This window comes from Pseudogymnoascus destructans (genome assembly GCF_001641265.1).
Source record: "Pseudogymnoascus destructans isolate 20631-21 unplaced genomic scaffold scaffold_12, whole genome shotgun sequence".
Lineage (NCBI taxonomy): Eukaryota > Fungi > Ascomycota > Leotiomycetes > Thelebolales > Thelebolaceae > Pseudogymnoascus > Pseudogymnoascus destructans.
The window spans coordinates 26,060-50,315 of record NW_020167531.1 but is presented as its reverse complement, the minus strand read 5'-3'; the positions used below and the strand labels follow the sequence as shown (position 1 = coordinate 50,315).

Below are 24,256 nucleotides of genomic sequence, written 5' to 3'. Positions count from 1 at the left end.
TGCTGGTTAAAGGATTATTAAACTCTCCGTTTGAGAAAACATCGGTCCTATGCCCTATTATCGGCGGCATCCCCGCATGCACCCTGCTACCCGGTTTTACGATCCTCGGAAGGTTTCGCTGGATGGGGTTGTAAGTTTCTATGATTTCTAATGCGCGCTTTGCTATGCTGGATGTATGTATGGAATGGAAATAGAAAAAGGGGAAAACGATGATGTACTGTCAGGGGTATATAAGTCTCCGCCGAGAAGGAAAAAACACAAAAAACGCGCGGGATCCCCCTCTGTGTGAATATCCCCACGACCACCTCCCGCCATTACTGAATCTCCCTCCCCTCGATGGATCCCCTCTCTCCCCCGCACCTTGATGAACCACCTCCCTCCCTCCCTTAGCTCGAATCGAACCCCCCCTAGCCGGATTCCTCACTTCTTGGTTTGACCCTCCCTTGCTGACTCCCTTCCCCTGGCTAGTTTTCCTCCCTTACTTCTTTGCTTCCTGTGCTGACTATCTCCCCTCACCTTGCTAAATCCCTCAAACCTCCTTAGTATACCTTGCTGAATTCCTCATTTTCCTCCCTTGCTTGGTTTCGTCCCTCGAAGGATTCCCCCCTTGCTGGATTTACCTCCCTTGCTAGGCTTTCTTCATTCTTGGCTTCCCCCCTCAATGATTTCCTAAGACCGGTTTTTCTCCTCCTTTTTGAGTTCCCATCCCCCGTCTTAGTTCCCGTCGATCCCGCATTCCAAATCATCCATCGATCATATCCCCCATCCGGCGCCCTGCATCCCCCCCATTCCTCGGCATTCTCCCCTCCACACCTACCCCTCCCCCTCCCTCCTCACCCCCTCGAAACTCCCCACCCAAACTAAGGCTCCTTAAACCTAATCCTAATAATCCCAAACAACATATTCTGCAACACATGCACCATAACCACCGCACTAGCCGGCAACAACTCCGGCCACCTCCTCAAATCCCTCCACCCCTCCCCCGCAACCTCCTTCCCAAATAACCCCTTCACCACCCTCCTCACCACCCACGCCGCCACAATCTCACACCCCCACGTCACCGCCGCCAACCATAGCGTACGATCAAAATCGTACAAGCCCTCCTCATCCCCCCCCTCCGCGCCATCAAACGCGAAGTACGGGTACGCGTCTCTATTAGCGCCGTAGTGGAGAACTAAAATCTGGCCCAGGAAGGCGGCCATGCTGGCGTTCTCGGCTAAGGAGCGGATGAAGAGGGTGCGCCGGCAGAAGCGCGCGTAGGTGGTGTAGGATTGCGTGTTTAGGCGCAGCAGGCCGAGGAGGGAGTGGTAGGTGCTGGACATGGTGAGGGGGTGGATGATGATGAGGGTTGTGGAGCTGAGGAGCTGGAGGAGCATGAATTGTTGGGGGGAGCGGAGGCGGGCGTATATGGCGCGCACGTAGGTTTGGTAGGTTAGGGAGAAGTAGCTGGTTGTGCATTAGTTGGTGGTTTTGTTAACATGGGCAGAATGGGGATAGGGGACATACAGTTTGAATACCCACCCCAATGGGTAACTACTCACGCGCTCCCCGTCGTCGCTCCCGAGTATCCAACCCGTCAGCCCGTCGAGGAGGTGAATCGTAACAACCCAGCTATACACATACACAATCGTCTCCATACTGTCATGCGGCAACGTACGCAGATATATCTCAGCATACGTCTCCCCCAACACATACGCCAAGAGCGCAATCGACAACGTAGCACAAAACCACATAAACCTCACAAAACTCGCCGGAATCCACAACTTCCTCATCCCCAGCGCCGCTCTCGGCAGCAGCGCCTCCGCATTATCAATCGCCAGCGGCGCATCCGGATCGAAGTTCACAAGCAGTGCCTGAGGACGCCGTCGGTCCCGCCGCGCGAGGGTGTCGGACTCGACGTCTCCCGCCCACCAGGAGGTGGTGAAGAGGCGCTGGGTGTTGGAGAGGGAGTTGCGGAGGGAGAGGTGGCGTTCGTGCGAGGTGAGGATCGCGAAGGCGACGGCGACGGGCATGGCCATTGTGATGAAGGTCCAGAGGATCCAGACGGTGTTGTAGTGCAGGTAGGCGCGCGCGGTGGGGATGTAGTAGAGGGGGATGGGGGCGGCGATGGAGAGGGCGGCGATGGTGGAGACGGTTAGGGGGAAGCCGAGGGATTGGGGCCACCTGGGGGGGTTAGCGGTCTGGGGTTTTTTGGTAAAGGGGGGAGGGGGCGTACCAGTTTAGACTGTAGATGTTGAAGACCTTTGTGATCCACATCAACGCCGTGAAGTTATAAAACCCATAATACACAAACAAAAAAAACCAAAAATTAACCAGCACCCTCGCCTGTCCATGGCCCGGCACCCGATGTCCATCCGTATCTCCATCTTCCTCCCCTCCATTCCGCGGTAACGCATATTGCGGAAACGGAATCGCACACCACGCCACAGCCTAAACAATCATCATCAGCTTCATTCACTCCACCAATTCAAGAGAGCAAACTCACAATCCCCGCCGGCAACCCCACAACCACCACCCACCTCGCAACCCACCACCCCAACACCCACCCCACAGCCTCCCCCTTCGGCCTAACCCACACATCCCTCACCCCCTCCCAAATCCTCCACCCCCCATCGCCCTCCGCATCGCCCCTCCCCCCATCACCCCTTCCCCCCCCCTCCCAACACCCTCCTCCTCGCTCCTCGACCGAAATAATGACCCATACCCCACACTCCCAAAGAACTCCCCCTTACTCCGTTTCTTCCCCAGGCTCGGGCCGGGGACGGCCCTGAAGCGGCCGAGGAGGGGGGTGCTGTCCGGGCCGGCGGGCTCGAGGCCCTCGCTGAAGGAGAAGAGGGGGGGCATTTACATGGCGTGGTGGGGGGTTGGTGGGGGGTGAGGGGAGGAGGGGGGTGCTGGGTGCTGGGTGCTGGGTGCTGGGTGCTGGGTGCTGGGTGCTGGGTGCTGGGTGCTGGTATGGAGGCGTGGTGGTCGTGGTGATCGTAGTGGTCGTAGTGGTCGTGGTTGTCGATGGTATCGCGTGTTTGGTCCAGGGTAAATTATCGTGTACTCGCCCCAGCGAATCTCGCGCCTGTCAACCTCGCGATCGATCGATCCTGTCGTACTGCCTGCACTATCCTGTCCTATTCTATGCAGTGTGATCGTGATCGTGATTGTCTGTGGTCGGAGATGGTAATCGCAGGATAGGATAGCTCCGGTTTGGTCTTGGTATGATGATGTGTAACTTAACTTAGGGTAGGGGACAGGGGTACAGACCCCTGCGGGAGCGAGCCGAGGCCGAACTTCCCGTTCTGGCATCCCCCATCTACCTAGATGGTGGTGTACACCTTGAAAAATGGTTGGCGCTAAAGAATAATTTCTATATTTTTTATAATTTTTATAATTTTTATATTTTTTATATTTTTTATAATTTTTATAATTTTTATAATTTTTATAATTTTTATAATTTTTATAATTTTTATAATTCTTTTGGGATTTTATTTCTTTGGCTGATAAGGAAAATCCAAAGCTGGGCTTATCATATTGTGGCTGTCTGATGCAGCCCTCTTGCTGTTTGCAGCTCTCTACAGAATCGTGCATGTGTGGGATTGCCCCGCGGTGAAGTAAGAACGCGCGGGGGGAAGCACTCCTCACCTCCCCAAAAGGGCCTCAGCTCAGCCAACACAAGGCAAGGAGGGGAATCCGTAGGTCGTGAGCGCGCGTACACAAATGCAGCCAGAAACCGCCACTAAAGCAAATCCGTGACGCGATCCGGGGTTCGCTATACGCACATCTCTACAAAGTCGGTGAGGGAGAGCACAGAGGCGTGATTCGCGCGGGGAGATGGGGAAGTACAGAGTCGGTGTCTCAGCCCGGGCTGGCCTCATATAGACTACTCATTTACGTTTTGAGGGAGGCGGAGAGGTGTAACTGTTCACCAAAACTGACAAAACGAACACACCGTGATTTGTGAAAACTGAGTGTATCCCGGAACAGTGTGTGTTCCTTGCTTTTGTGTAATGCCTAACGAAACTCCCTCCCAAGATTGCTTCACTGTTTCCGGGAACGAAATCATTCCAGGTTTCCGTAACCCCGCCATGGAATGATCCGCACCGTGGTGGCTCTCTTCCCCGCGATTCAAACATAACATTATTAAGTAGCCCATCCTTCAAGTGGAGGGGTGAGGTGAAGAGGAGAGGTGAAGTAGCCCGCCGTCCGTCGCCGTTTCTGTGCCTTTGATATTCCGAAATCCGCATCGTGTGCTCCCTGTCTATCTATCCATCCATCCATCCGTTCAATCCCTAACAAAATCCACGCAACAAAGATCCCCTCCCTTGCCTCCCATTCCAAAAGGTCCAGATCGGTGAAAAAAGTATTGTATATTTTTGGTATATGTATCACGTATGTTCGCAGCGCAAGATCGGTGTTTATCTGTGTTTTTGGTTTGTCGTTTGTGTAAATAATATTTCCGCGATCGGGTGTGGGGTGGGACGTCGTCTACTGCTTCTCCTCCTGCGCGAGGAGGGTGCGCACGGGGGCGCTGAGCAGGTCGCGGCCCTTGAGGAAGTCGAGCTCGAGGATGAAGAGGTAGCCCATGACTTCACCGCCGAGCTTCTCGATGAGGTCACCAGCTGCCTTTGCGGAGCCGCCTGGGGTGAAGAAGTCAGCACGCTGCATTTTCCGATCGATCCCTCACAACGGATCACCGATCCCGACCTGAAAAATCCATATGAGAGATGAGAAAAAAAATAGACATACCAGTAGCGATAATATCATCCACCACCAACACCTTCTGCCCCTTCTCCACCGCATCCCTCTGCATCTGAAAGAAATCCTCCCCATACTCCTTCTTAAACCCCACCTCAACCGTCGGCCCCGGGATCTTCCCACTCTTCCTCACCGGCGCAAACCCACATCCCAATTTCATGGCCAGCCCGGGCCCAAACAAGAAACCCCTCGCATCAAGCGCCACAATGACATCCGGGACGCCGCCAAAGCCCGAGAGGACCTCCGCCTCCAGCGCAGCGAGCAGGGTCTCCTGGCGCGCGGCAGTCGCGAAGAGGGGGAGGATATCAACGAAGTCGATGCCTGGGATTGGGAAATCGGGGAAGTGGCGCAGGGCAGCGTGGAGAATTAGCTTTGCGCTGGCGAGTTCGGCGGCGCGGGTGGCATCGGGGGCGGCGAGGGGGAGGCGTCCTGCGGCATTGTTAGGGGATTCGGCGGCGGTTGTTGCGGCGGCGGTGGTGGTGGTGAGGGACGAGGGCATCGTGGAGAGGAGAGGGAGGCGAGGCGAGGGAGGCGAGGGAGAGGTAAGGGAGGTTTGTTGGGGGGTTTTGTGCGTGGGATGCGTGTGTGTGGTGTGTGAGATGGCGGTGGAGGAGAGAGGGTGTGGTTGGAAGGGGGGGGGGGGTAGAGGGGGTAGAGGTAGTTTTCAGGTGGGATGAAAAACGGAACTCGGGCGGTTGTGCCATAGCGTGGTAGAGGCCTAGAGTATACCACGCCCCAACTTTATAGCACGTCGTCCTATCGCACCATAATAAACACCCACTAGGATCCACGTGTAAGGAGATGTAGATGTAACTTGGGGCGTGTCTTGTACGTAAGGCGTGTCTTGTAAGTAAGGCGTGTCTGTATGGCGTGTCTTGTAAGGCTTCTCTTGTAAGGCGTCTCCTATATGTAAGGTGGAAGTTATGGCGAAATGTATAACTCAAGTTAGGTTATTTATATAATAATCAACTCCAACGGAAGGAAGTACCCTGTCTGCTCTGTATACATACAGTCAGACGTCCGATAGTAGAGGGGATACAAGGAAATAGGTACCCCTCACCCCTCAAGACACACAAAGTAACTTGGTCTAGATTTCACCATATCAGTTGAATATTTGCAGAGTCATACCCGCATTTCTAGATATATACCGCATACGGAGTACTCTACCTATAGTATACCCCTCGGTGGGTACTTTACATGAAATCCCCTCTCCCTCCACTCCCACCAAGTATTACAGATAAGATATGTACTCATCCAAAACAAGCCCAGCCCAGCCCAGCCCAGCCCAGCCCAGCTCTCACTCTTCCAAGACCATATCCCATCGAGCCTCTCACATTCCCCCGTCCACCATACCCTACCGCCCTCCCTTACCCTACCGCCCTCCACCATACCCTACCGCCCTCCCTTACCCTACCGCCCTCCACCATACCCTACCGCCCTCCCTTACCCTACCGCCCTCCACCATACCCTACCGCCCTCCCTTACCCTACCGCCCTCCACCATACCCTACCGCCCTCCCTTACCCTACCGCCCTCCACCATACCCTACCGCCCTCCCTTACCCTACCGCCCTCCACCATACCCTACCGCCCTCCCTTACCCTACCGCCCTCCACCATACCCTACCGCCCCCCTCCATACCCTACCGCCCCCCTCCATACCCTACCGCCCTCCACCCTACCGCCCCCCTCCACCCTACCGCCCCCCTCCATACCCTACCGCCCTCCACCCTACCGCCCCCCTCCATACCCTTCCCCCCTCCATACCCTTCCCCCCCCCTCCCCCACCCCCCCACGCCCATCCAGCTCTCGTCCACTACTCAGTGACGCACGCCCTCGCCGCGGCCTAGCCTCGGGCCCCAGGAGATACAGAGAGCTACCTACCTACCTACCTCCTGCCGATCGGTGGTAGGTGAGAGGAGTGCGAGGTGGCCATAGTCGGAGCTCTCCATCAGGGCAGTATCTCGCCGGGTAACAATATCTCCCCTCCCCTCTGCGACTCACTCACCGGTTTCTCCACCGACGTGTCCAGAACCCTCAAACCGCCACCACTGTAACACACTCCCAGACGCAGCTGCATACTGCACCTCCCTCCCGCACCTCCATCCCGTACCTGCCCCTACCTATCCCACTACACCTCACTTCCTCACCGCACCCTCTCAATCTCACGACAATCAACAGCTCATCTAGATGCAGCTGCGCGGGCTGCGCGGGGGGGAGGTGTAAGGTTCCGTAGGGCTGGGGATAAAAAAAGCCGGGGATTGATTGGGGTAGAGGGGATGTAATAAGAGAAGTAGAGGAAGAGGTGGTACAAGTGGTATGTATAAACGGATGATGTATGGTATATTCAGTAGAGACCTATGCGCGCTTGCCTTGACGGACAACGATAGCACCCCTTTCTAAGTTGTCGTTTCTAGGTCGATGGCCGCGGTTTAAGCTTCATCCACCCGTTAGAGCCACGCTTCGCATCGCTGCGTGTAGATGCTTCGGGTGAGCGCTCGAGGCTGGCGAAGCTCTCCCCCAAAAGGCCCGGACCACGAGCTTCTCCCTCCCTTTCGCCCTCACCATCTCTAGAGGAGCCATCAGCCTTACTCCCACTCCCCCCCGCGCTCTCCTCCCCCTCATTGCCCCCCCTATCCCCCTTTCCCCTCTTATCCGCTTGCCACTCCTCCTCCTCCACCTCCCCCTCCACCATCTCCCACCCCGCCCCCACAACCTCCGCCAACAAATCCCTCCTCAACCTATCCGCCATCTTCACCGGCCCCAACAACCTAAACCCCCTCACCAGCTCCTCTCCCCCCTTCCCCACCAAATTCGAATGCCGCGCCCCATGACTATACCTCCCGAACCCAAGCCCCTCACTCCCACTATCCCCGCTCGCCACGGTCGGCACCCCCGCCGCCGAGGGCGCCGCCGGCGGCGCCCTGCCTCCAATAAGGAGGTTGTAGAGGTTTTTCCCTAGAGCTGTCATGTCTTCGAAGGGGACGCCTTTTTCCTTGCTCACTGCCCCGGAGCCGGGTTCTATGCCCTGCGATTTACACAGCCACGCTACGTCATAAGCCAATAGTGCTGTGGCTTCCATAAACGTCGTATAAGCCCCCTGATCCTCCTTCGCCAGCCTCGGCAGGGGGGTCTTGACGAACAGCGGTCGCGGGCGTGGCATATTCCTATCCAGCGGCGGCGGAGTGCGCGAGCGTCCATGCGCTGTTAATAGACGGCTCGCGCTCAGTGAGGGCGTTAAAGCTGGGGCCCCCGGATAAGGAACCGGCACGTCGGAGTAAGAGGAGGCCACCGAAAATATGGTAGGGAGTGGATAATCCGTATGCGGCAGCGTGATCTCCGCCGGTAACCGGACAGAGAGGTATCGACTCGCCAGCACGAGGAGATTCGCCACATGGCCCAGACTCGTGCTAATCAGCGTCGCCGACGCATTATTCATATATCTCAGATCCACAATCCTCACCCCGCCAATCGTATACTCGTCCCCCCCCGCACCACCCCTAACTCTCACCCTCTGCAGCCCATAAAGCTCCGCAGCCTGGTAACACAAAAACGCCCTTGCCTGCACCGTCAAGGCATGCGCCTGGTTCCAGCGATATGTGCTCATCTTCGACGCCTTGGCGAGGTCATCAAGCGCCCGTTGTTGGCGGGCTGCGAGGCCGTTCCGCGCTTTTTCGAGGGCGCGCTGGCGAGCTGCTAGGGCGGCTTTGCGGGCGGCGATGGATGCGCGAGCGTGGGTGAGAGAGAGCCGGAGGGTGTCGGCTTTGAGGATTATTTCGGCTGTGCGTGCTGCGGAGGCGTCGCGCTCGGAGAGGGTAAGGGAGAGAGCGAGGGCAAGTTGTTCGGGAGTGCGGTCGTCGGTGGGTGAGGAGGGTTCGGTGGAGGGGGGGATATAGGTGTGTTCTTCCTCGTGGGAGGGGGTGGAGGAGGTGGGGTCTTCAGTGGTGAGGGCTGCGATTTCCTGGCTCAGGCGGTCGTTTTGGAGGAGGACCTCAGTGTAGCGGAGGCGGGGCTCGTAGAGTTGGTTTCGGGCGTCGGTGGCGCAGAGGAAGGGGAGTTTGCGGCTGCCGGGGCGGAAGCAGATGTCACAGTGGATTTTGCCGTCCATTCTGTAGGTTTGGGGATGTGAAGATTGGGATGTGCTCGAAGTAAGCGGTGTCGTGCTTGTAGGTATGTCGATAGACACTGCCTTTGGTGTGATTGAGTTTCAACGAGGAGATAGCATCGTTATATATATTGTTTCGGAACTGATATATTGGGTTTGAGGTGTGTCTTTCAGGGAGCTTGGAGATTCGAAGACCATGGGTCGTTCGTGAATCGCAGTCACATGGTAACCTGGGTCGATTAATCTTATCTTATCTACACGTGACTGGATACCTTTACCTTCCTGTCAACAACCTCGTCGCGAGGCTCACATATAAATAGAACTACGAGATCAATCACCACGACATATCCCCACGAGATCAAGACTCGAGAATAAATAATTCTGAATGTGAAGCTACCAACAAAATACCTGGTCTCCCAAGCCGGTATCTGCTTTGCAAGTTCTTAAAACCAGCCCAACAAACCCCAATCCACCTCACAATGGCCCAGGCTCAGAGCCCCACAATCCAGGTAGAGGAAACCCAGTACGACGCCAACAAGGAGCCATATGTCCTGACACCAGCGACTCCCTGCACCAGGCCGGACCCAGCCCAAACACCTCCACTCGGCCCCGTGCCCACTCTGCCATCTCAAGTCCCGGTTCCGCAGAGCCCAAGCCAAGAGAGCGACGATGGCAGCTCTGAGCACTCAGGTGATGGGTCTGGGGAGGAGCGCTGTGAAGAGGAAAAGGTTGATCCGCACGTGCTTCCTCAGTTTGACTGGGAGAGGCTGGAAGCAGAGTACCTCACTTCTATGAACAGGGCGAACGATGTTGAGGCCAAGCTCGGTGATGAGTTTAGGGCGCTTGCTAATGTAAGGATCGTATAGTATCTTGACCCCCATTATATTTATCTAACAAATCCCATAGTTCTTCGCTCAATGGTCCAATGTGTCGCTTGCACAGGACGAGGAGAGGGCTGCGAAACGTTTCAGGACGAGGCAGGAGCATGTGTATCACTCGGAGGACAAGTTTTCCAAGAAAAAAGAACACCGTAAGTGGCGATCTTTGGCGGCGTGTGGGTATATATGCTTACTGTTGTGCAGATGAGGAGGTGGTTATGGCGCTTAAATCTATGATGGCGCTTTTGCATGGTAACTGAGTGGTTGTTGTGAGGGGGTGCAATGAGATATCCAAGAGCTTGGAGTGAATGGATGGTTGGGGAGGCTGTGGTGTGAAGTAGGCTATCAAGGTCAGGGGACGGAAACGTGGATGGCTAAGCTCTTTGATAGAGCTGAGGAAGACCAGAAGACTTCTTGGAGCAAATAAGAGTCGCTTCAGAGGACCGTCCAGCTAGGAGCGGGCGTATTGGCTTGGTTGCTTTGCTTTTCAATTAGCGCATCCAACATCAAAAAGCCAGGACGGTGACGATATGTTACAACTACATGCTTTGATGAAGCATTGCTATTGCTGAGGGAGATAAATGAACATACATAGTTATACATAATACCAATCACAATTCCAAAACAGTCAAATTTCATGGTTGGACGTCGCTTTAATTCATATACAGTGCTAAATAGCTCGCACGCATACAGCGCGCTCGATAACAACAAACACATCGCTTAAAAGTGCTCCTTCCAAAACGAGAATTTAACATCCCGCGTCGTAACCTCCTTACACGCCTTATTAATCCCCCTAGACGCCTGACTCGGTCCGCAGAAGTACACACCGACATCCGTCCTCATCGTGCCCTCCAACCCACTCATATACGTGCGGTCCATAATACCCTCACGCATCCCTGTTAACAGGCGGTGAAAGTTGGGACGCCCGAAGTTCGTGCGCGTCTTCAGCTCGGTGAGCGGATCGACGTCAGAGCCAACACTGTTAAGTACGATGTTCTGCGCGGTATCCGCGTCGAGGCGTTGCGTCAGGTAGGTGTGGATACGCAGGAACTCGGTGCCGGAGGAGCCAGGGATGCTAGCAGCCTCAAAGGACTGGGCCTCGAGCGAGGACAGCAGGGTTTGAAACCACTCGAAACTAGTGGTGTCCTTGCAGACCCAGATGAACTCGACGCGGCGCAGACGCTTGGGCGGGTTTGGGCTGTTGCGAAGATGCCAGATGTTCTTGAGGATGGCAGCCCAAGGGGTGACTCCGATACCAGTGCCGATGAGGACAGCGATTTCGTTGTCGAAGACGTCCTCAGCGGGTGCACCATAGGGGCCGTCGATGCGGAGCTTCGGCATCTGTTGTCCGTTTTGGAGAGCGACTTCGTACATCCCGTTCGGGTCGACGTCGTCGTAGAGCTTGGCTTGGGCGGGACCGGCGCCGAGGGCGTCTCCGAGGGCGCGGGTGAAGTCACCGACTTGGCGGACGTGGACGGAGATGTAGGGGTCGAATGGGCAGGAGGTGATGGTAAAGGGATGCCATTGCTGGCGGGATACTGATGGGACTTGAAGGAAGAGCCACTGGCCGGCCTTGTACTTCATCGATGGCTTCTTGAATTGGATCTCCATGGCATCTAGTGAGGCGTTAGTAAGAAACTGGTAATGAACGTCTGTATAGCTTACCATATGGATGGCGAATGACGCGGATGATCTCCGTCTCTCTTCTCGCACGAATCTCACGGTAGAGGCGCTCCGCGAAGTAGAGACCTCCTCCCCAAAGCTCCCATCTCCAGCCTTCGTATCCAATGCAGTGGTCCCAGAAGTCTTTCCCGGCAAATGGAGAGTAAGGATCCACGCTGTCGCGCACAAAGCATCCAGTCGTATGTGTATATAATCCAAGCAAAAACGGGATAAATAGATGGTGCGTATACCAAAAGGTCTCAAAAGATTGCTGGCGAATCTTCGCATGTGCGGTTGTGTACAAGAGAAGCATGCAGAGGAGCATGATATGTCCTGTTATGCCACCAGCTTGGGCGTAATGGATCTGGATTGCGGTAACAGGGCGAACCTGTGTCTTTTCGACGTTGAAGAAGTTCACGTAATGGGCGGAGACGTGGATGATCGTGTAGACCAGCATCGAGTATGCGACCTGGCGATGGAACCATTGCGACTCGTCGAGAGGCAGGAACCGGACCTTTGGTCTGACCCATCGTAATATATTCCTGCACATCGGTAACAAAATCATGGCCCCATCGACCGATAGAACGAGGCCTGCGCCTCGTGATAACCACACCGAGTATGTCAATGTATTCAGCCCCGCTAACCTTTCGTCCGTTGCTTGCTTGTACCTGCAAAATGTCAGCCACTACTCAACTCCCACACCATAGGAAAACTACTCACCATCCCAAAGCAAATATACCGATGTGGCTGCCATGGAACAAGACGTTGAAGACCAACTTCGTGCCCCACAGCTGGTGCTTCACAGATTCCAAAAACCCCATAATTACTGCGTTTCTATATCTTCCTCTGTCGTTTCGTATTGATGTCGTCCAGCGACTGCTCCCCGAGTATGTTCAGGGTATCTAAAAAAAAGTATAGTTGAGAATCAGAATCGACCTAGAGAGCGACTATCAAGGCACTCCTTGCCGATTAAGAATAAGACCACTGGGGTCGATGAAGTAAGGGACAAAGAATGTAAACACTGGCCCAGGAAACCCAAAATATCGCCGGTTCAAGAAAGATGCGGCCAACGGGGAGGGCGTCTGATAATAAAGGTTCCTGTCACAAGTTTCGGGACAGTTGGTTACGGGGCTAAATCAGGACCAATGCTATCTTGAGACAAGGGAGATGGAGGGTCAGCGCATGGGGTTCCTCAGAAACCCTCTTTGCTGCTTTTCCTGACAGGCTTGTCCCTTCTTGCGACCCTGGCGCAGCGCCCGTTACTGGCCGTTTACACGGATGTTCCTAAGCCAAGGTTTCGCGCTGTAGCATTCGCAAGAGATCAATCGAAAAATTCCGTATGTGGGTATAGATCGTGGTTCATCAAGGTCGTGAAGGGGTGTGTGGGCCAGGCGATGCGACGTGGGGTGTATGAGAAGTTTCGTTGCAGCGGCAGCTGGAGTCTCGAAGATGCCGTCGATGCGCACGGAAGGGGAAGGCGATTGTTGTTCGAATAACTGCAGCTGAAAGGTACGGAGTTGATGTCGTCGAGAAGAGAACAAGCAAGAAAGGGGAGGTTCAAGAGTAAGTACATAAACTATATGCGACGAGGACGAGGGGAATCGCCCTGGGTGCTGGTGCTGGTGCGAGGGAGGATCTGATGTGCATGGGTTGGTCCCTGTGGCTTGGGACGACCTGTATCCTCGCTTGGGATGGGCGCTTCGGGGTCCAGTTGAATTCGTGACGGCAGTATCACGCACAATCACGACCACTTAGGGTAGCAACGAGACAAGGTCAAGCCCACTACTTGAGGACGGTACTGAATGGAGTAAGGGGGATTGGTGTTATTTTGGTTATTTGGTTATTTTGAAAGTTGTTGGTTTGCTCATTGTGGTCTTGTTAGACGAAAGTGAGGGCGTGGCTTCGGCCAGTGCTTGCTTCTCCACGTGTGAAGTCGCTGGGAAGTCTGACCGTCTGATTCGGAAAGTCTGGTGGCTGATATATTTGACATCATCTTGCCGCCTGGCGCAAACTCTATTCGTTTCGTCGCATAAACATCGTCGTGATCTTTCAAGATCTATGATACGCTGCCGTGGGAGGTGAGACGGATGCTCTAGTAGTCCGCTTTGGACTTACAGCAGTGTTGACAGGTAAGGATAAGGTCAATTGCAAGGCTCTCAAAGGCTCCCACAGGAATCTGTATCGATGTCACGATTTCTTGCATTGACTCTCAAGATGGTGATGTTACCGTCCCAGCTGTCTGCTATGCTATTTGCAGCGAGTCCTCTCAAATTATCGATAAATACTGTGTCTCACAGAATGGCTAGATAATGCTGTTATTGCGGCCCAGCAAATTGGAAAGTCGCCTGCACTTTGCTCCCCGAATTCATCTTTCATAGCAAGTTATAACACCTGCGCGAAATGTATTGAGGAAAATGGATCAAAATCGAGTAATGTTTCGGCTTTCCCACAGGTTGCACAGTATATTAGTTACTGCGACTTAGCAGTTGCTACTTCCACAGGCATCTTCACCTCGACAGATGGCACGGTACCGACAATTGTTTATGTCGTTCCAGCAACAGCATCTGCATCAACTACGGGTTCAGCATCTTCATCAGCAGAGCGTGCGTCAACCGCCGCCGCCACCGCCACGTCCTCGACGACAGACATCCCCGACGACATCCCCGACGATACCCCCGACGACGCCCAATTCGTCAACGAGCAAAGCCTGGATATCTGGCCCAGTCATTGGCTCCATTGCCGTGTTAGCGCTGATCATTGGTTTTCTTTTTTACATTCGGAAAAGGGGTCGAAAAAAAACTGTCGCGCATAACGAGTCGGGTTCGCCGTATGAGAAAGCAGAGCTCCACGCCGAAGAGATCATAAAGCCTACTTATGAGGCAGAGACTCATGAGATCCACGAGGTTGAAGGGCCACTAGAGGTTGATGTTGGGGACGAAGACCGAGGCGGCTGTGACAGGAGGGACACGGATATAGGCAGTGTATAGGCAGCGGTGCAGCTGGATACGGCCACAAGCGCGTTAGGACCAGGTCCACGGCGAGAGCGCGTGCCTAAATCCCCAAGAGGGTCAAGTTGTTGATAACAGGGTCGGCAATGGTACCTGCGCGAGACCATCTCTAACCAGTGAAGTAAATAGTGTGGCCATAAATAAGACGATATCATATTCAATATCATATTGCCTGCACGGTATTTTTATACCGTGCAGTGCAAGCAATACTGTAAACCGTGTAATACAGTGCAAGGTCGTTTAAATATCGTATAACGTGGTTCATCAGTACGTCGGACATATCAGTACCTCGGACACTTTTCATTGGCATTCTACTTTGAATATCAATAAATCAACCATAACATATTAAATTAACTATAACTAAGCGGAATCAGATGAACTAGACATATCTATAGCTTCTTGACAAGTTCGCGCATTATGACCAGCTTTTCCACAGATCCCACAGCATCGCCTAGACGGTTGCCCCTCCTTGCGACTACCCCCAACCGCACGTACGTCGCGTCGTACCTGCTCATCCACATCCTTCTGTGCGATAATAGCCTGTGCATCCTCTACTATAAGTGCACCTCCTTCACGGACACGAGCCTTTTTAGCCCTGCGGCGTTTGCTAAGGGCTTCGTTGGCTGCTCGAAGGGTACGTACCTCAGCAGACAGAAGGGTGTTCTCATGTGCTAGTCGCTCCGTACCCTTTGCCAATGCAATAACTGTCCCGAAGAGTGGAGTTGGCGAGCTTCCTTGGTGACGGGCAATTCGATTTCGAACGAGGGTTGTTTGTGAAAGAGCTTCAGTTGGGTTGGAAGGGGTCTGGGAGACCCAAGGGTTGGTGTTGGCAGTAGAGGGTCTAGAGGGAGTTGGAGTCTGTAACCTCACGTCAAGCTTTGAAAGCACTGCTTGCGGGTCGAAAGGCACTAAGCCAGCTCCGCGGAACCCGGACTGGGCGTTTTGGGCTGTCATGGATTCCAGATATGCTGCTCTAAAGGCGAGAAAGAACTCGACCTTGGTAATGTGGTTGATATGAGCCTTAATGAAGGTCTCAATCTGCCGACCATATGCCCGCTTCAACACACTAAAGCACCCGACATCAAGTGGCTGAGTTAAATGAGACGAGTGGGGAGGTAGTCCAAGAGTTATAATGTTGTGTGCCTTGCAGTACTCTTGGAACTCGGCCGATTCATGACTCTCGTGCCCGTCTAACACCAGCATTCGATATGGACCCCTTGCACGAACAGCAGTATGTTTGTCGAAGTGTTTCAACCATTCTAGACCCGTCTCATTGTTTGTCCATCCATTGCTTGTCGGTTTAACAACCCAGTTGTGTGGAAGGCCGCCGTCTGTATACCAATTTGCAAGATGATTCTTGCCTTTAACTACCAAAAATGGAGGAATACTCCAGCCGTCACTGTTGATACAAGCAATCGCTGTAGCCCATTCCCGATTCCCTGGCTGAACTGCCTTACCTCTGCCAAGTCGATCTGCACGGGTAACAACCATTGCAGGGCAAATCACACCCATTATAAACCCAGTTTCGTCAAAGTTATAGAAGTCGCAGTCCAAAACACCATATTTTGCCCTCATATTTTCCACTAGTCGAAACCACGCGCCAATTAGTTCAGGATCTTCGCACAAGGCCCTTTGGAAGTCGTAAACGCGATTAAAACGCGTCTTTAATTCTGGACGTCGTTGTACAAATCGGTGGGCCCAGAGCTTCCCGACGCGCCTCCCTCCACGCGATTCGAGTATAAAATTTGCCATATCTTCTACACCAGCAAGCCGGGGTGCAAATCCTCTTGAATCCATATCAAGTATATTCTGAATAACCACCTCCTCTTCTAGTATAGTTAATTTCATCATTGCAGGCCGGCGTTCGTAGACAGTAGTTCGGCCGTTCATTCTGTCGCAGAGTGTAGAATGAGGTACTTCATAGAGCTTAGCAGCCTTCCGACGACTTAGATTTTTTGATGTTCAGATGGCCTCGATAGCTAGAATGATTTTTGCTTCTTGGGTAATCACTGACATAATAAAAGGTGGAAAAAACGCGTTGTGAAGTTAGAGGGTAGGAAATTCGGGAAAAGTGTCCGAGGTACTGATATGTCCGACGTACTGATAAACCACGTTAATATAATATTATACAGTGTAAATATAACGTGCATGTATAACGAAAGTGCCAAACAAGCGAAAGTGCCAAAATCATGTGGTGACCAACCCCCCCAACTAAATGTTAAATTCCTCCACAACAAAACATGCGCCATAAAAATGATGAAAGCAAATTAGTGCTAGCTATCCAAGCTATGCAAAGCGACCCAAATTTGCGCCTTCGAGTTGCAGCTAGGATCTATTCCGTAGACCACCGCAAGCTACGTCACCGTTTACAAGGCGTACCTTCACGACGCGATATCCAAGCCAACTTACGGAAATTAAGTAACCTAGAGGAATCAGTTCTTGTTCAGTATATACTTGACTTAGCTGCTAAAGGGTTCCCTTCCCTCCTCAGTTGTCTATTGTTGAAGATATGGCAAATCGACTACTTGCAACATGCGACGCGCCACGCGTCAGGTCACGTTGGGCTTCAAACTTTGTTAAGCGCCAAGTAGAGCTCCGGACACGCTTCCAGCGAAAATACGACTACCAGAGGGCTAAGTGCGAAGATCCAGAAGTCATTCGTGGCTGGTTTGAGCTTGTATGGAACACAATTCTAAAGTATGGCATCAACAATGCAGATATCTACAACTTTGATGAGACTGGGTTTATGATGGGCGTCATCTCAAGCGCAACGGTAGTAACGAGCTCAGATGGGCGGGCAAAGGCAAAAAAGGTGCAGCCTGGCAATCGGGAATGGGTTACAGTAATCCAAGGTGTTAGTTCTCAAGGTTGGGCAGTGCTGCCATTTTGTAATGGTGGGTGCACCAGATGTAAGAATCTAGCCACCCAAGGAAGGGATGATTTTACTAAGACAACACACTGTCTTAGGAAACAGAGCCAAAGGGTTGTAGCTTAGACTATTCCACAACGCAGCAATCAGGTGTGTGATGTAGTGAAGTTGTTCAGACAAGTTGCAACAAATGTTGAGTCTGGGAACTCAGGGGTAAGTCAGAGGTTAACACCTCACTGACTTTTCAGAAACAAGGAGTAACAAGATGAATGCTTGGAAGCTTGTAAAAGACGGGGAAGTATGTGATAGTCGATTTACTGTATTGCCTGCTTGCCCTTTCTTAAGGAAAGGGCAATCCTATTTATGCCAAAGGAGTGTAGTTCTCTCATTTTCCATGACTTTCCATGACTAACCAGGCTTGGTAAATGTATTAGAAATCAAGTGCGACCCACAACTAGCTTGCTAATCATGTAGTGAACGTAAGAGAATCCCATAGAACCATCTCTTGGGTTCCTAGCCTATAGGAAGTGAAAAGGAGGTCCAAGGTCAGAGTACCTATAGATAAATTATGTCATAACTTAACCAATCTTGTGGGTAACTAAGGAGCGATGACGTGTAATGAATCATAGAGGGTTGTAGAAGCTTCTAGAGCTATCGTTCATGTTCCTAGGCCTCTAGTTGGTAGAGATATGCCATGTGGTAGTATTGGCCCACCCCCTTAAGGAGGAGATTTTCTTAATAACTTGTTCAATGAGTGTTCAAATGATATGCCGTGATGTATGTAGCATAAACAGATGTAGTAGAAGAGTTTGCAGCAATCGTTGAGTAGTATTGCTTCTGTTGTTGGTGTGATAAGCCAAGATATGTATGGTGACTTGTAGGTTTGAGGAGGAGATTTCTAAGTTTGCTCTTGAGTTTGATAGCAAACTGAGTGCAGCGAATGTCAGTATGACACATTTGTCATTGTGGCAGGTAAAAACCACCTTGCATCTTGGTATGAGAATAGCGGATTTTCAGCAGATTGGGTAATCGCTGTTACTGCAAATGGCTGGACTACAAACGAGAGAGGTATGGATTGGATTCAGCATTTTGAGAAGCACACAAAGCCCCGGAGTGTTGGTGGTTATCGCTTGTTAGTCCTTGATGGTCATGAGAGCCACCACTCAGACAAGTTTGAGGAGTACTGCAAAGAACACAACATTATTACGCTTTGTATGCCTGCTCACTCTTCCCATATACTCCAACCACTTGATGTTGGCTGTTTTGGCCCATTAAAGAGAGCTTACGGTCGGCAAATTGAAGATATGATGCGGGCTCATATTATTCACATTACTAAGGATGACTTCTTTCCTGCCTTCCATGCTGCATTTAACATTGCAATGTCAGAAAGCAATATTCAGGGAGGGTTCCGAGGTGCTGGGCTTCTTCCATTTAGCCCTGAGAGTGTAATATCTACACTTTGACCTTAGGTTTAAGACGCCAACACCTCCAACCTCTCGCCCAAACACCGCTCAACCATGGGTTTCTCAGACACCAAATAACCCAACTGAAGCTGTATCACAGTCTACTTTCATTAAAAACTGAATTGCGCATCATCAAAATAGCTCTCCAACCTCAATCTATGCAGCTGTTGACCAGTTTACAAAGGGTGAATCGCAAATAATGCATCAATTAGCATTGTTAAAAGCAGAGAACCAAAACCTGCGACAGGCAAATGAAGTGCTAAGCAAGCGCCGGAGAGCTAAAAAAACACGACTACAGCAAGGAGGATCACTTAGTCAACAGGTAGCACAGGAGCTACAGGATGAGAGGGACGTTGTGCAGCAAGTAGAGCAAGAAATAAGGGCAAGTAGTGGTCAGAAGCCAAGGGAAGAAACCCATGCACGTCGCTGTGGCAAGTGTGGTGAGACTGGACACAATGCGCGCACTTGTCAGATTGTAATAGACAGGTCTGAGGAAGAGGACTCCGAGTAGTTTTAATTAATTTATATTGTTGTGGTGGATTTATCACAATTCTTATGGGGTAGTCACGATATTTTGGCACTTTCGCTTGTTTGGCACTTTCGTTATACATGCACGTTAGTGTAATATGAGTAATACGAGGTCTCTTGCCACATATATCAGGTATTACGAAGATCCCAATTTACACTTGTAAAGCGTGTTAGTTCCTAAATTTTCATCTAGTTCATTAACAACTCTTATTCTAATAAAATAATGACTTCTCAACGATCAGGTATTAGCACTTCCTTCATGGCTACATCAGCCCTGGATTCGTCAGTTGTTAGCTACAACGGAGATTCTGACGTCAGAGGGACATTTATTTCGCCATCGTTAACCACACAATTTAAGAAGAAGAAGCGTACGTCGAAGATATGGGATCATACACCTTTCAGAAGGAATCAGATCGTCTGTAATACTGAAGGTCAGATTATATGGCGTTGCAAGTACTGTAAAGGGAAGCCTGTTGAATATCTCGAAAATGGAGGCACGACACACATCTACAAGCACCTTAAATCTCACACTACTCTTGATATTTTAACGCCTAACGAAGAACGGGCTGGTAAAACAAGGAACCACCTGATGTCTCAGAACGCAAATCCCCTCAAACGCCGTCGACACGACAAACAACGAACTGACAGATCTTGATGCTGATAAGCTTGAGCAACTATATGTAGAGTGCATTGCAGACTGCGGGGTTGCACTTCGTATGGTAACAAGAGAAACCTTTCGAGTGTAAGTTCTCTATTATACTTAATATTTGTAATTTATATACTAATCTTATTCTCTTTAGCTTGCTCAAATTCCTCAATCCTGGAGTCCTCTCGATTTTACCTACATCACATCAAACGATTCGCGAGTGGGTGATGCGAACGTTCGAGACGCAAAAGCGACGTATACGACAAGTTCTCCAATCAGCTATCTCAAGAATACACTTCACCGTCAATATATGGTCCTCTCCAAATAAGCTTGGTATCCTTGGTATTGTTGCACACTTCATTGATATCAATGGCGACCTGGTTTCATATTGTATTGCTTTAAGAGAGGTACACGGCAAGCATTCAGGAGAGAATCAGGCCCATATCCTGATGAATGTCATTGAGGACTACGGAATTGTCACCCAAATTGGATACTTTGTTTCAGACAATACAGACTCGAATGATACGTTAATGAATACTCTACAGAGATGTACGCATCTACCACTTTATTAAGAGAACAATACTAATAATTAATATTACACAAGAGGCATAATATTATATATGATGCAAAACATCACCGCCTTCATTGTAACGGTCATACTATCAATCTAGCAGCGCATGCGTTTATGTTCCCAAAAAATGCACTAACGAAGCCCCTATGAAAAACAAGGTTAAAAAGGATAGTACGAGCTAATATATCAAACCTTCTGATGCTGACATATTAAATTGGAGGAAGACTGGCCCTCTTGGCAAGCTTCACAATATCGTTGTCTTTATCCGATGTAGTCCACAACACATACAGAGGTTTAAAGAGATCAGTAAGAAGAAGGAACTTCTTTGCGACAATGACACAAGATGGAACTCAAAGTACTATATGAGTGAGAGGACTAAGGACAATAGCTGCAACATAAGCAGATGAACGCTCCGTAAGAGTGTAATATGCGTCGAGTTTCACCCATCCAGAATCAACACAAGGCGCCATAAAAGCGTCATCTGCATATTCGATTCGTGCAGCCTCAAATTTACTAAGAAGAAAGTCCATTATTGGTAGCGTTTGATCGATTGTATGTGCGTGACCTTCTGTAGCCTTCGTTGCATCAGCGAATGATTTGAGGAAGTTGCAAAGTTTTTTCAGCTCAGCCCAGTCTTGCTCTGAAACTATAAACTGTTAGAGTTGTCCACTTAATAGGATGTGTAACATATGTGAATCAAGCTTAAGGTCCTTCTCCTTTGAGCAATAGTAATCAATTTGATACCACCTGGGAGGAGCACCCTGGGTGGATTGAGAGTAATAAGACTACTGTAGAAGGTCTCTGGAAGTCTCATTACGCACCAGTCGCTAAGTCGGTTGAGTCGTCGGCCCAGTCCTTAGTTGAAAAGCCACCAATGAAGAACTCGTTCCTTGCATGGGAAAATGACAAGAGGATCTCGCGCTTCCTACTCTATTTGATGAGTATCAGAACTATATATCGGCCCCAAGAATTAAGGTCAAGGATGTACGAAAGTGGTGGCTTGAGGATACACAACAAACACTCTATCCAAACCTTTCGAAAATGGCGCTTGATCTTTTGTCAATTCCTGCGATGTCTGCTGAGCCAGAACGCCTCTTCTCTGATACAAAAATCACCCTTCAAGATCGCAGGAACAGGTTAGGGATTGATATAATTGAGGCAATTGGGTGCATAAAGTCCTGGTCGAAGACTCACAAAGTGGCTTGGGTTGACGACGTTGGGCTTACCTTGGATACAGCTATAATTGGAGAGGATGAACAGCAGGGGCCTTCTAAAATTATACCTGATATTATAAGCAATAGATAGTATGCAAGAAATTTAAGCTTAAACGGTTCTGTGGAGTTTTCTTTTGACCTCTACCTTTACTTCATTTACGCAGCTAGGCAACAGGAATGACATTAAATCAGTCAATGATGTAGCTTAGCTATATTATAAGGTAGCTGCAAATAGCTTCATTTTGTTTTGGTCAGCGAGACGATCTTGAGCCTCAACCTTACTCAATTTGGTTAGTTTATGCTTAGACCATGCGGCTCCTTGCACGCTGTGCGATATGATATTATAATATGATATTGCTCAAATACAGTGCAATACCATATACTGTGCAGTGCACTGAATTCTTAAACAATGCAGTGTAGGGTTGAAAAAAATATCGTATACGGTATTTTGCACTATTTACTTTGAGTTTCCTTGCACTTCACAGGAAAAGTTTTGGGAACAGGCGATTCTTCCTTCACCTTGGGGGACCCTCCAAGAGAAGACCCCAAGGACGATTTGCTCAGCCACGACTTATGACACTGAACTTCTTGGCGACGAGATAGTGCGACCATTGTATCGATGGCATGAATCTGTCGCATGACAATGTCGTGTGGATTGAGGCCCTTAGAGAGGTCGCACATGATTTCTTGAAGCTGGGTCCGTTCTGGCAGCTGGTGCTTGACAACAGGCTCAACATATGTCGGTGTCACAACTGTGACCTTCTCAAGGATCTTCTCAGGTTCTTCGTTGTGGATACGATAGAAGTAGTCGTTACAGATACTAGGTTATAATTTGTATATAAAGCGTATAATTTGTCGTGTGTAACCCATCCTGGAGCTCCGTATAGGAGCTGTGCAGTTTCGGTCCCTCGGGGCACCCAAGTGTTCTGGATGTAGTCCAGGTCGAGGCTTGGAGACGCCCCAATCCAGTCTGATCAGTGCCCCAATGATTCATTTGGAAGTTGATATTGGAGTGATAGTCTGAACTCCAGGCAGCTCGAATTGTCTCACTCCATCTCCCTGCTAGATTTGTAGGGAGGGAATTATCTCTCGAAGAGGAGATAAAGAGGTGGTGTCTGTTACGATATCAAGTGCGCCTTGCAGCTCGAGTGGGGGTTCAGGGGTGTGGGGAGCTTTCCGGGGTTGGAGCGAAGTTTTCAGTTGTGGAGTGAATTCTCAGAACTGGTCTCGCTAAAGAGAATTCACTCCACAACAACATAGCTGTATATAGATCGAGCCACTGCTCGAGTGCTCCTCTTCTCTTTCCTTTCTTCTCTAGATTGAGTTTAATTCATAATACCCAACTGGCGCCCTATGCCTTGGTGAACCGTGACATAAAACTCAATCTCTCTTATACCTCTTTTCCTGCTCTTTGAGCTGAACCCTATTCTGAAATCGAAATCGAAATCCACTCTTTGAAAACCCCAGAACCAGAAACCTTATCCTGAAGTCGATTCCAGGACGATCTCAAGGCAACCCCTCAAAGTTGGCTTTCGACAGTCAGCTCGACACACACACACCACCTTCGCAAGTCAGACCTTTTACAACGCTCCCTCGACAAGGATATAACTGTGAGGGAAGTGCGCTCCTCTCGAGTGGCTCCTACGGCCAACAACTGCACAATAGGGCCTTTGGCAATATGTGTCTGACTTGACGATATAAACCGAAATTGAAATAGCAACTCGTTATGGCTTATACAGCTGAAGAAAAAGCTGCAATGGCAGCTCGAAATGATCCAGAACAAGACCAGGAATCCCTGGCAGAAGGAGCATCAATTCCAAGCTCTGCAAACCAAACCAATGAACTTCATGATCTTAATTTCAAATCCGAAACCTTCCTTCACACTCTGGGCAAAACAGCTCAAGAGAGACATGAATCTATACTTGCAAATCGACATGAAAAGGCTGAATGGAATGTTGAAACCTTTGACGAATTCCAGAAACTATCTGTCGCCAACCAGAAAATGGCATGGACTTTGCACAAGAACATTCTTCGGGACTATTTGGCCCTAGCAGAGGACTCAAATTCGATACTGGCTGAAAAGGATGATGCCATTCTCCAGTTACAGGAACTGATCCAGAGCAACGAGCAACAAATCACAGAGCAACAAACAATTCAGAAATATCTTGAAAAGCAAACCCAACAAGCTCTGAAGAATGAACCAGGACACCACTCTCACAGTCAACTGTCAGCTCGGATTCCAGACCCTCCAATCCTCACAGATGGGATAGAGCCAGCATTTGAAGACTGGGTTGTGAAAATTCGCCTCAAGCTCGAAGCCAACATTGATCATTTTCCAACACAGACTTTACAAATGAGCTACATTCAGAGTCGACTGGGAGGACTGGCAGTTCGACATGTCAATCCAAGGCTTCGACCAAACTCTACAAACAAATTGCAGACAGCAGAAGAAATTCTCGAACTTTTGGAAAAAGTCTTCAGTGATCCCGATCAAAGGCACACAGCTCAAACTGAGTATCGAAAGCTGTATCAGAGAAACAGCACCTTTGCAGTGTTCTGGGCTGAGTTC

At 50.3% G+C, this 24,256-nt stretch overlaps 7 protein-coding genes across 7 annotated transcripts; 2 read left to right on the top strand and 5 right to left on the bottom strand.

Moving 5' to 3' along the window:
• Positions 1 to 860: 860 nt before the first annotated feature.
• Positions 861 to 2,844, bottom strand: VC83_06347 (uncharacterized protein; the record flags this gene model as incomplete). The annotated part of the gene is made up of 5 exons (XM_024469948.1): positions 861 to 1,446; positions 1,507 to 2,163; positions 2,216 to 2,430; positions 2,486 to 2,567; positions 2,705 to 2,844. 5 exons carry the CDS (start codon positions 2,842 to 2,844, stop codon positions 861 to 863), a joined length of 1,680 nt encoding a protein of 559 aa, XP_024323722.1.
• Positions 2,845 to 3,471: 627 nt separating this feature from the next.
• On the bottom strand, positions 3,472 to 5,379 carry APT1 (adenine phosphoribosyltransferase). Its single transcript, XM_024469947.1, has 2 exons — positions 4,738 to 5,379; positions 3,472 to 4,628 (listed from the first exon to the last, which is right to left on the bottom strand). Exons 1-2 carry the CDS (start codon positions 5,243 to 5,245, stop codon positions 4,477 to 4,479), a joined length of 660 nt encoding a protein of 219 aa, XP_024323721.1. The 5' UTR covers positions 5,246 to 5,379; the 3' UTR covers positions 3,472 to 4,476.
• A 1,258-nt stretch (positions 5,380 to 6,637) lies between these two features.
• On the bottom strand, positions 6,638 to 9,138 carry VC83_06345 (uncharacterized protein). The gene has a single exon (XM_024469946.1). It carries the CDS (start codon positions 8,849 to 8,851, stop codon positions 7,157 to 7,159), a length of 1,695 nt encoding a protein of 564 aa, XP_024323720.1. The 5' UTR covers positions 8,852 to 9,138; the 3' UTR covers positions 6,638 to 7,156.
• Positions 9,139 to 9,172: 34 nt separating this feature from the next.
• On the top strand, positions 9,173 to 10,364 carry VC83_06344 (uncharacterized protein). Its single transcript, XM_024469945.1, has 3 exons — positions 9,173 to 9,699; positions 9,755 to 9,878; positions 9,931 to 10,364. The coding sequence occupies exons 1-3, from the start codon at positions 9,328 to 9,330 to the stop codon at positions 9,984 to 9,986; spliced, it is 552 nt and encodes a 183-aa protein (XP_024323719.1). The 5' UTR covers positions 9,173 to 9,327; the 3' UTR covers positions 9,987 to 10,364.
• VC83_06343 (uncharacterized protein) lies at positions 10,360 to 13,029 on the bottom strand. Its single transcript, XM_024469944.1, has 3 exons — positions 12,109 to 13,029; positions 11,392 to 12,056; positions 10,360 to 11,342 (listed from the first exon to the last, which is right to left on the bottom strand). Exons 1-3 carry the CDS (start codon positions 12,207 to 12,209, stop codon positions 10,447 to 10,449), a joined length of 1,662 nt encoding a protein of 553 aa, XP_024323672.1. The 5' UTR covers positions 12,210 to 13,029; the 3' UTR covers positions 10,360 to 10,446.
• Positions 13,030 to 13,907: 878 nt separating this feature from the next.
• On the top strand, positions 13,908 to 14,375 carry VC83_06342 (uncharacterized protein; the record flags this gene model as incomplete). Its single annotated transcript, XM_024469943.1, has 1 exon — positions 13,908 to 14,375. One exon carries the CDS (start codon positions 13,908 to 13,910, stop codon positions 14,373 to 14,375), a length of 468 nt encoding a protein of 155 aa, XP_024323718.1.
• A 7,765-nt stretch (positions 14,376 to 22,140) lies between these two features.
• VC83_06341 (uncharacterized protein) lies at positions 22,141 to 22,681 on the bottom strand (the record flags this gene model as incomplete). Its single annotated transcript, XM_024469942.1, has 2 exons — positions 22,141 to 22,507; positions 22,554 to 22,681. The coding sequence occupies 2 exons, from the start codon at positions 22,679 to 22,681 to the stop codon at positions 22,141 to 22,143; spliced, it is 495 nt and encodes a 164-aa protein (XP_024323717.1).
• Positions 22,682 to 24,256: the final 1,575 nt, after the last annotated feature.

Excerpts from the sequence above, each read along its gene's own strand:
- APT1 (XM_024469947.1), bottom strand. The coding sequence starts at position 5,245 with ATGCCCTCGTCCCTCACCACCACCACCGCCGCCGCAACAACCGCCGCC. Across the intron at positions 4,629-4,737 it reads GGATGATATTATCGCTACTG|GCGGCTCCGCAAAGGCAGCT; the intron begins GTATGTCTATTT and ends TCTTCACCCCAG.
- VC83_06345 (XM_024469946.1), bottom strand. The coding sequence starts at position 8,851 with ATGGACGGCAAAATCCACTGTGACATCTGCTTCCGCCCCGGCAGCCGC.
- VC83_06344 (XM_024469945.1), top strand. The coding sequence starts at position 9,328 with ATGGCCCAGGCTCAGAGCCCCACAATCCAGGTAGAGGAAACCCAGTAC. Across the intron at positions 9,700-9,754 it reads AGTTTAGGGCGCTTGCTAAT|TTCTTCGCTCAATGGTCCAA; the intron begins GTAAGGATCGTA and ends CAAATCCCATAG. Across the intron at positions 9,879-9,930 it reads TTCCAAGAAAAAAGAACACC|ATGAGGAGGTGGTTATGGCG; the intron begins GTAAGTGGCGAT and ends ACTGTTGTGCAG.
- VC83_06343 (XM_024469944.1), bottom strand. The coding sequence starts at position 12,209 with ATGGGGTTTTTGGAATCTGTGAAGCACCAGCTGTGGGGCACGAAGTTG. Across the intron at positions 12,057-12,108 it reads GGTATATTTGCTTTGGGATG|GTACAAGCAAGCAACGGACG; the intron begins GTGAGTAGTTTT and ends GACATTTTGCAG. Across the intron at positions 11,343-11,391 it reads CGTCATTCGCCATCCATATG|ATGCCATGGAGATCCAATTC; the intron begins GTAAGCTATACA and ends ACGCCTCACTAG.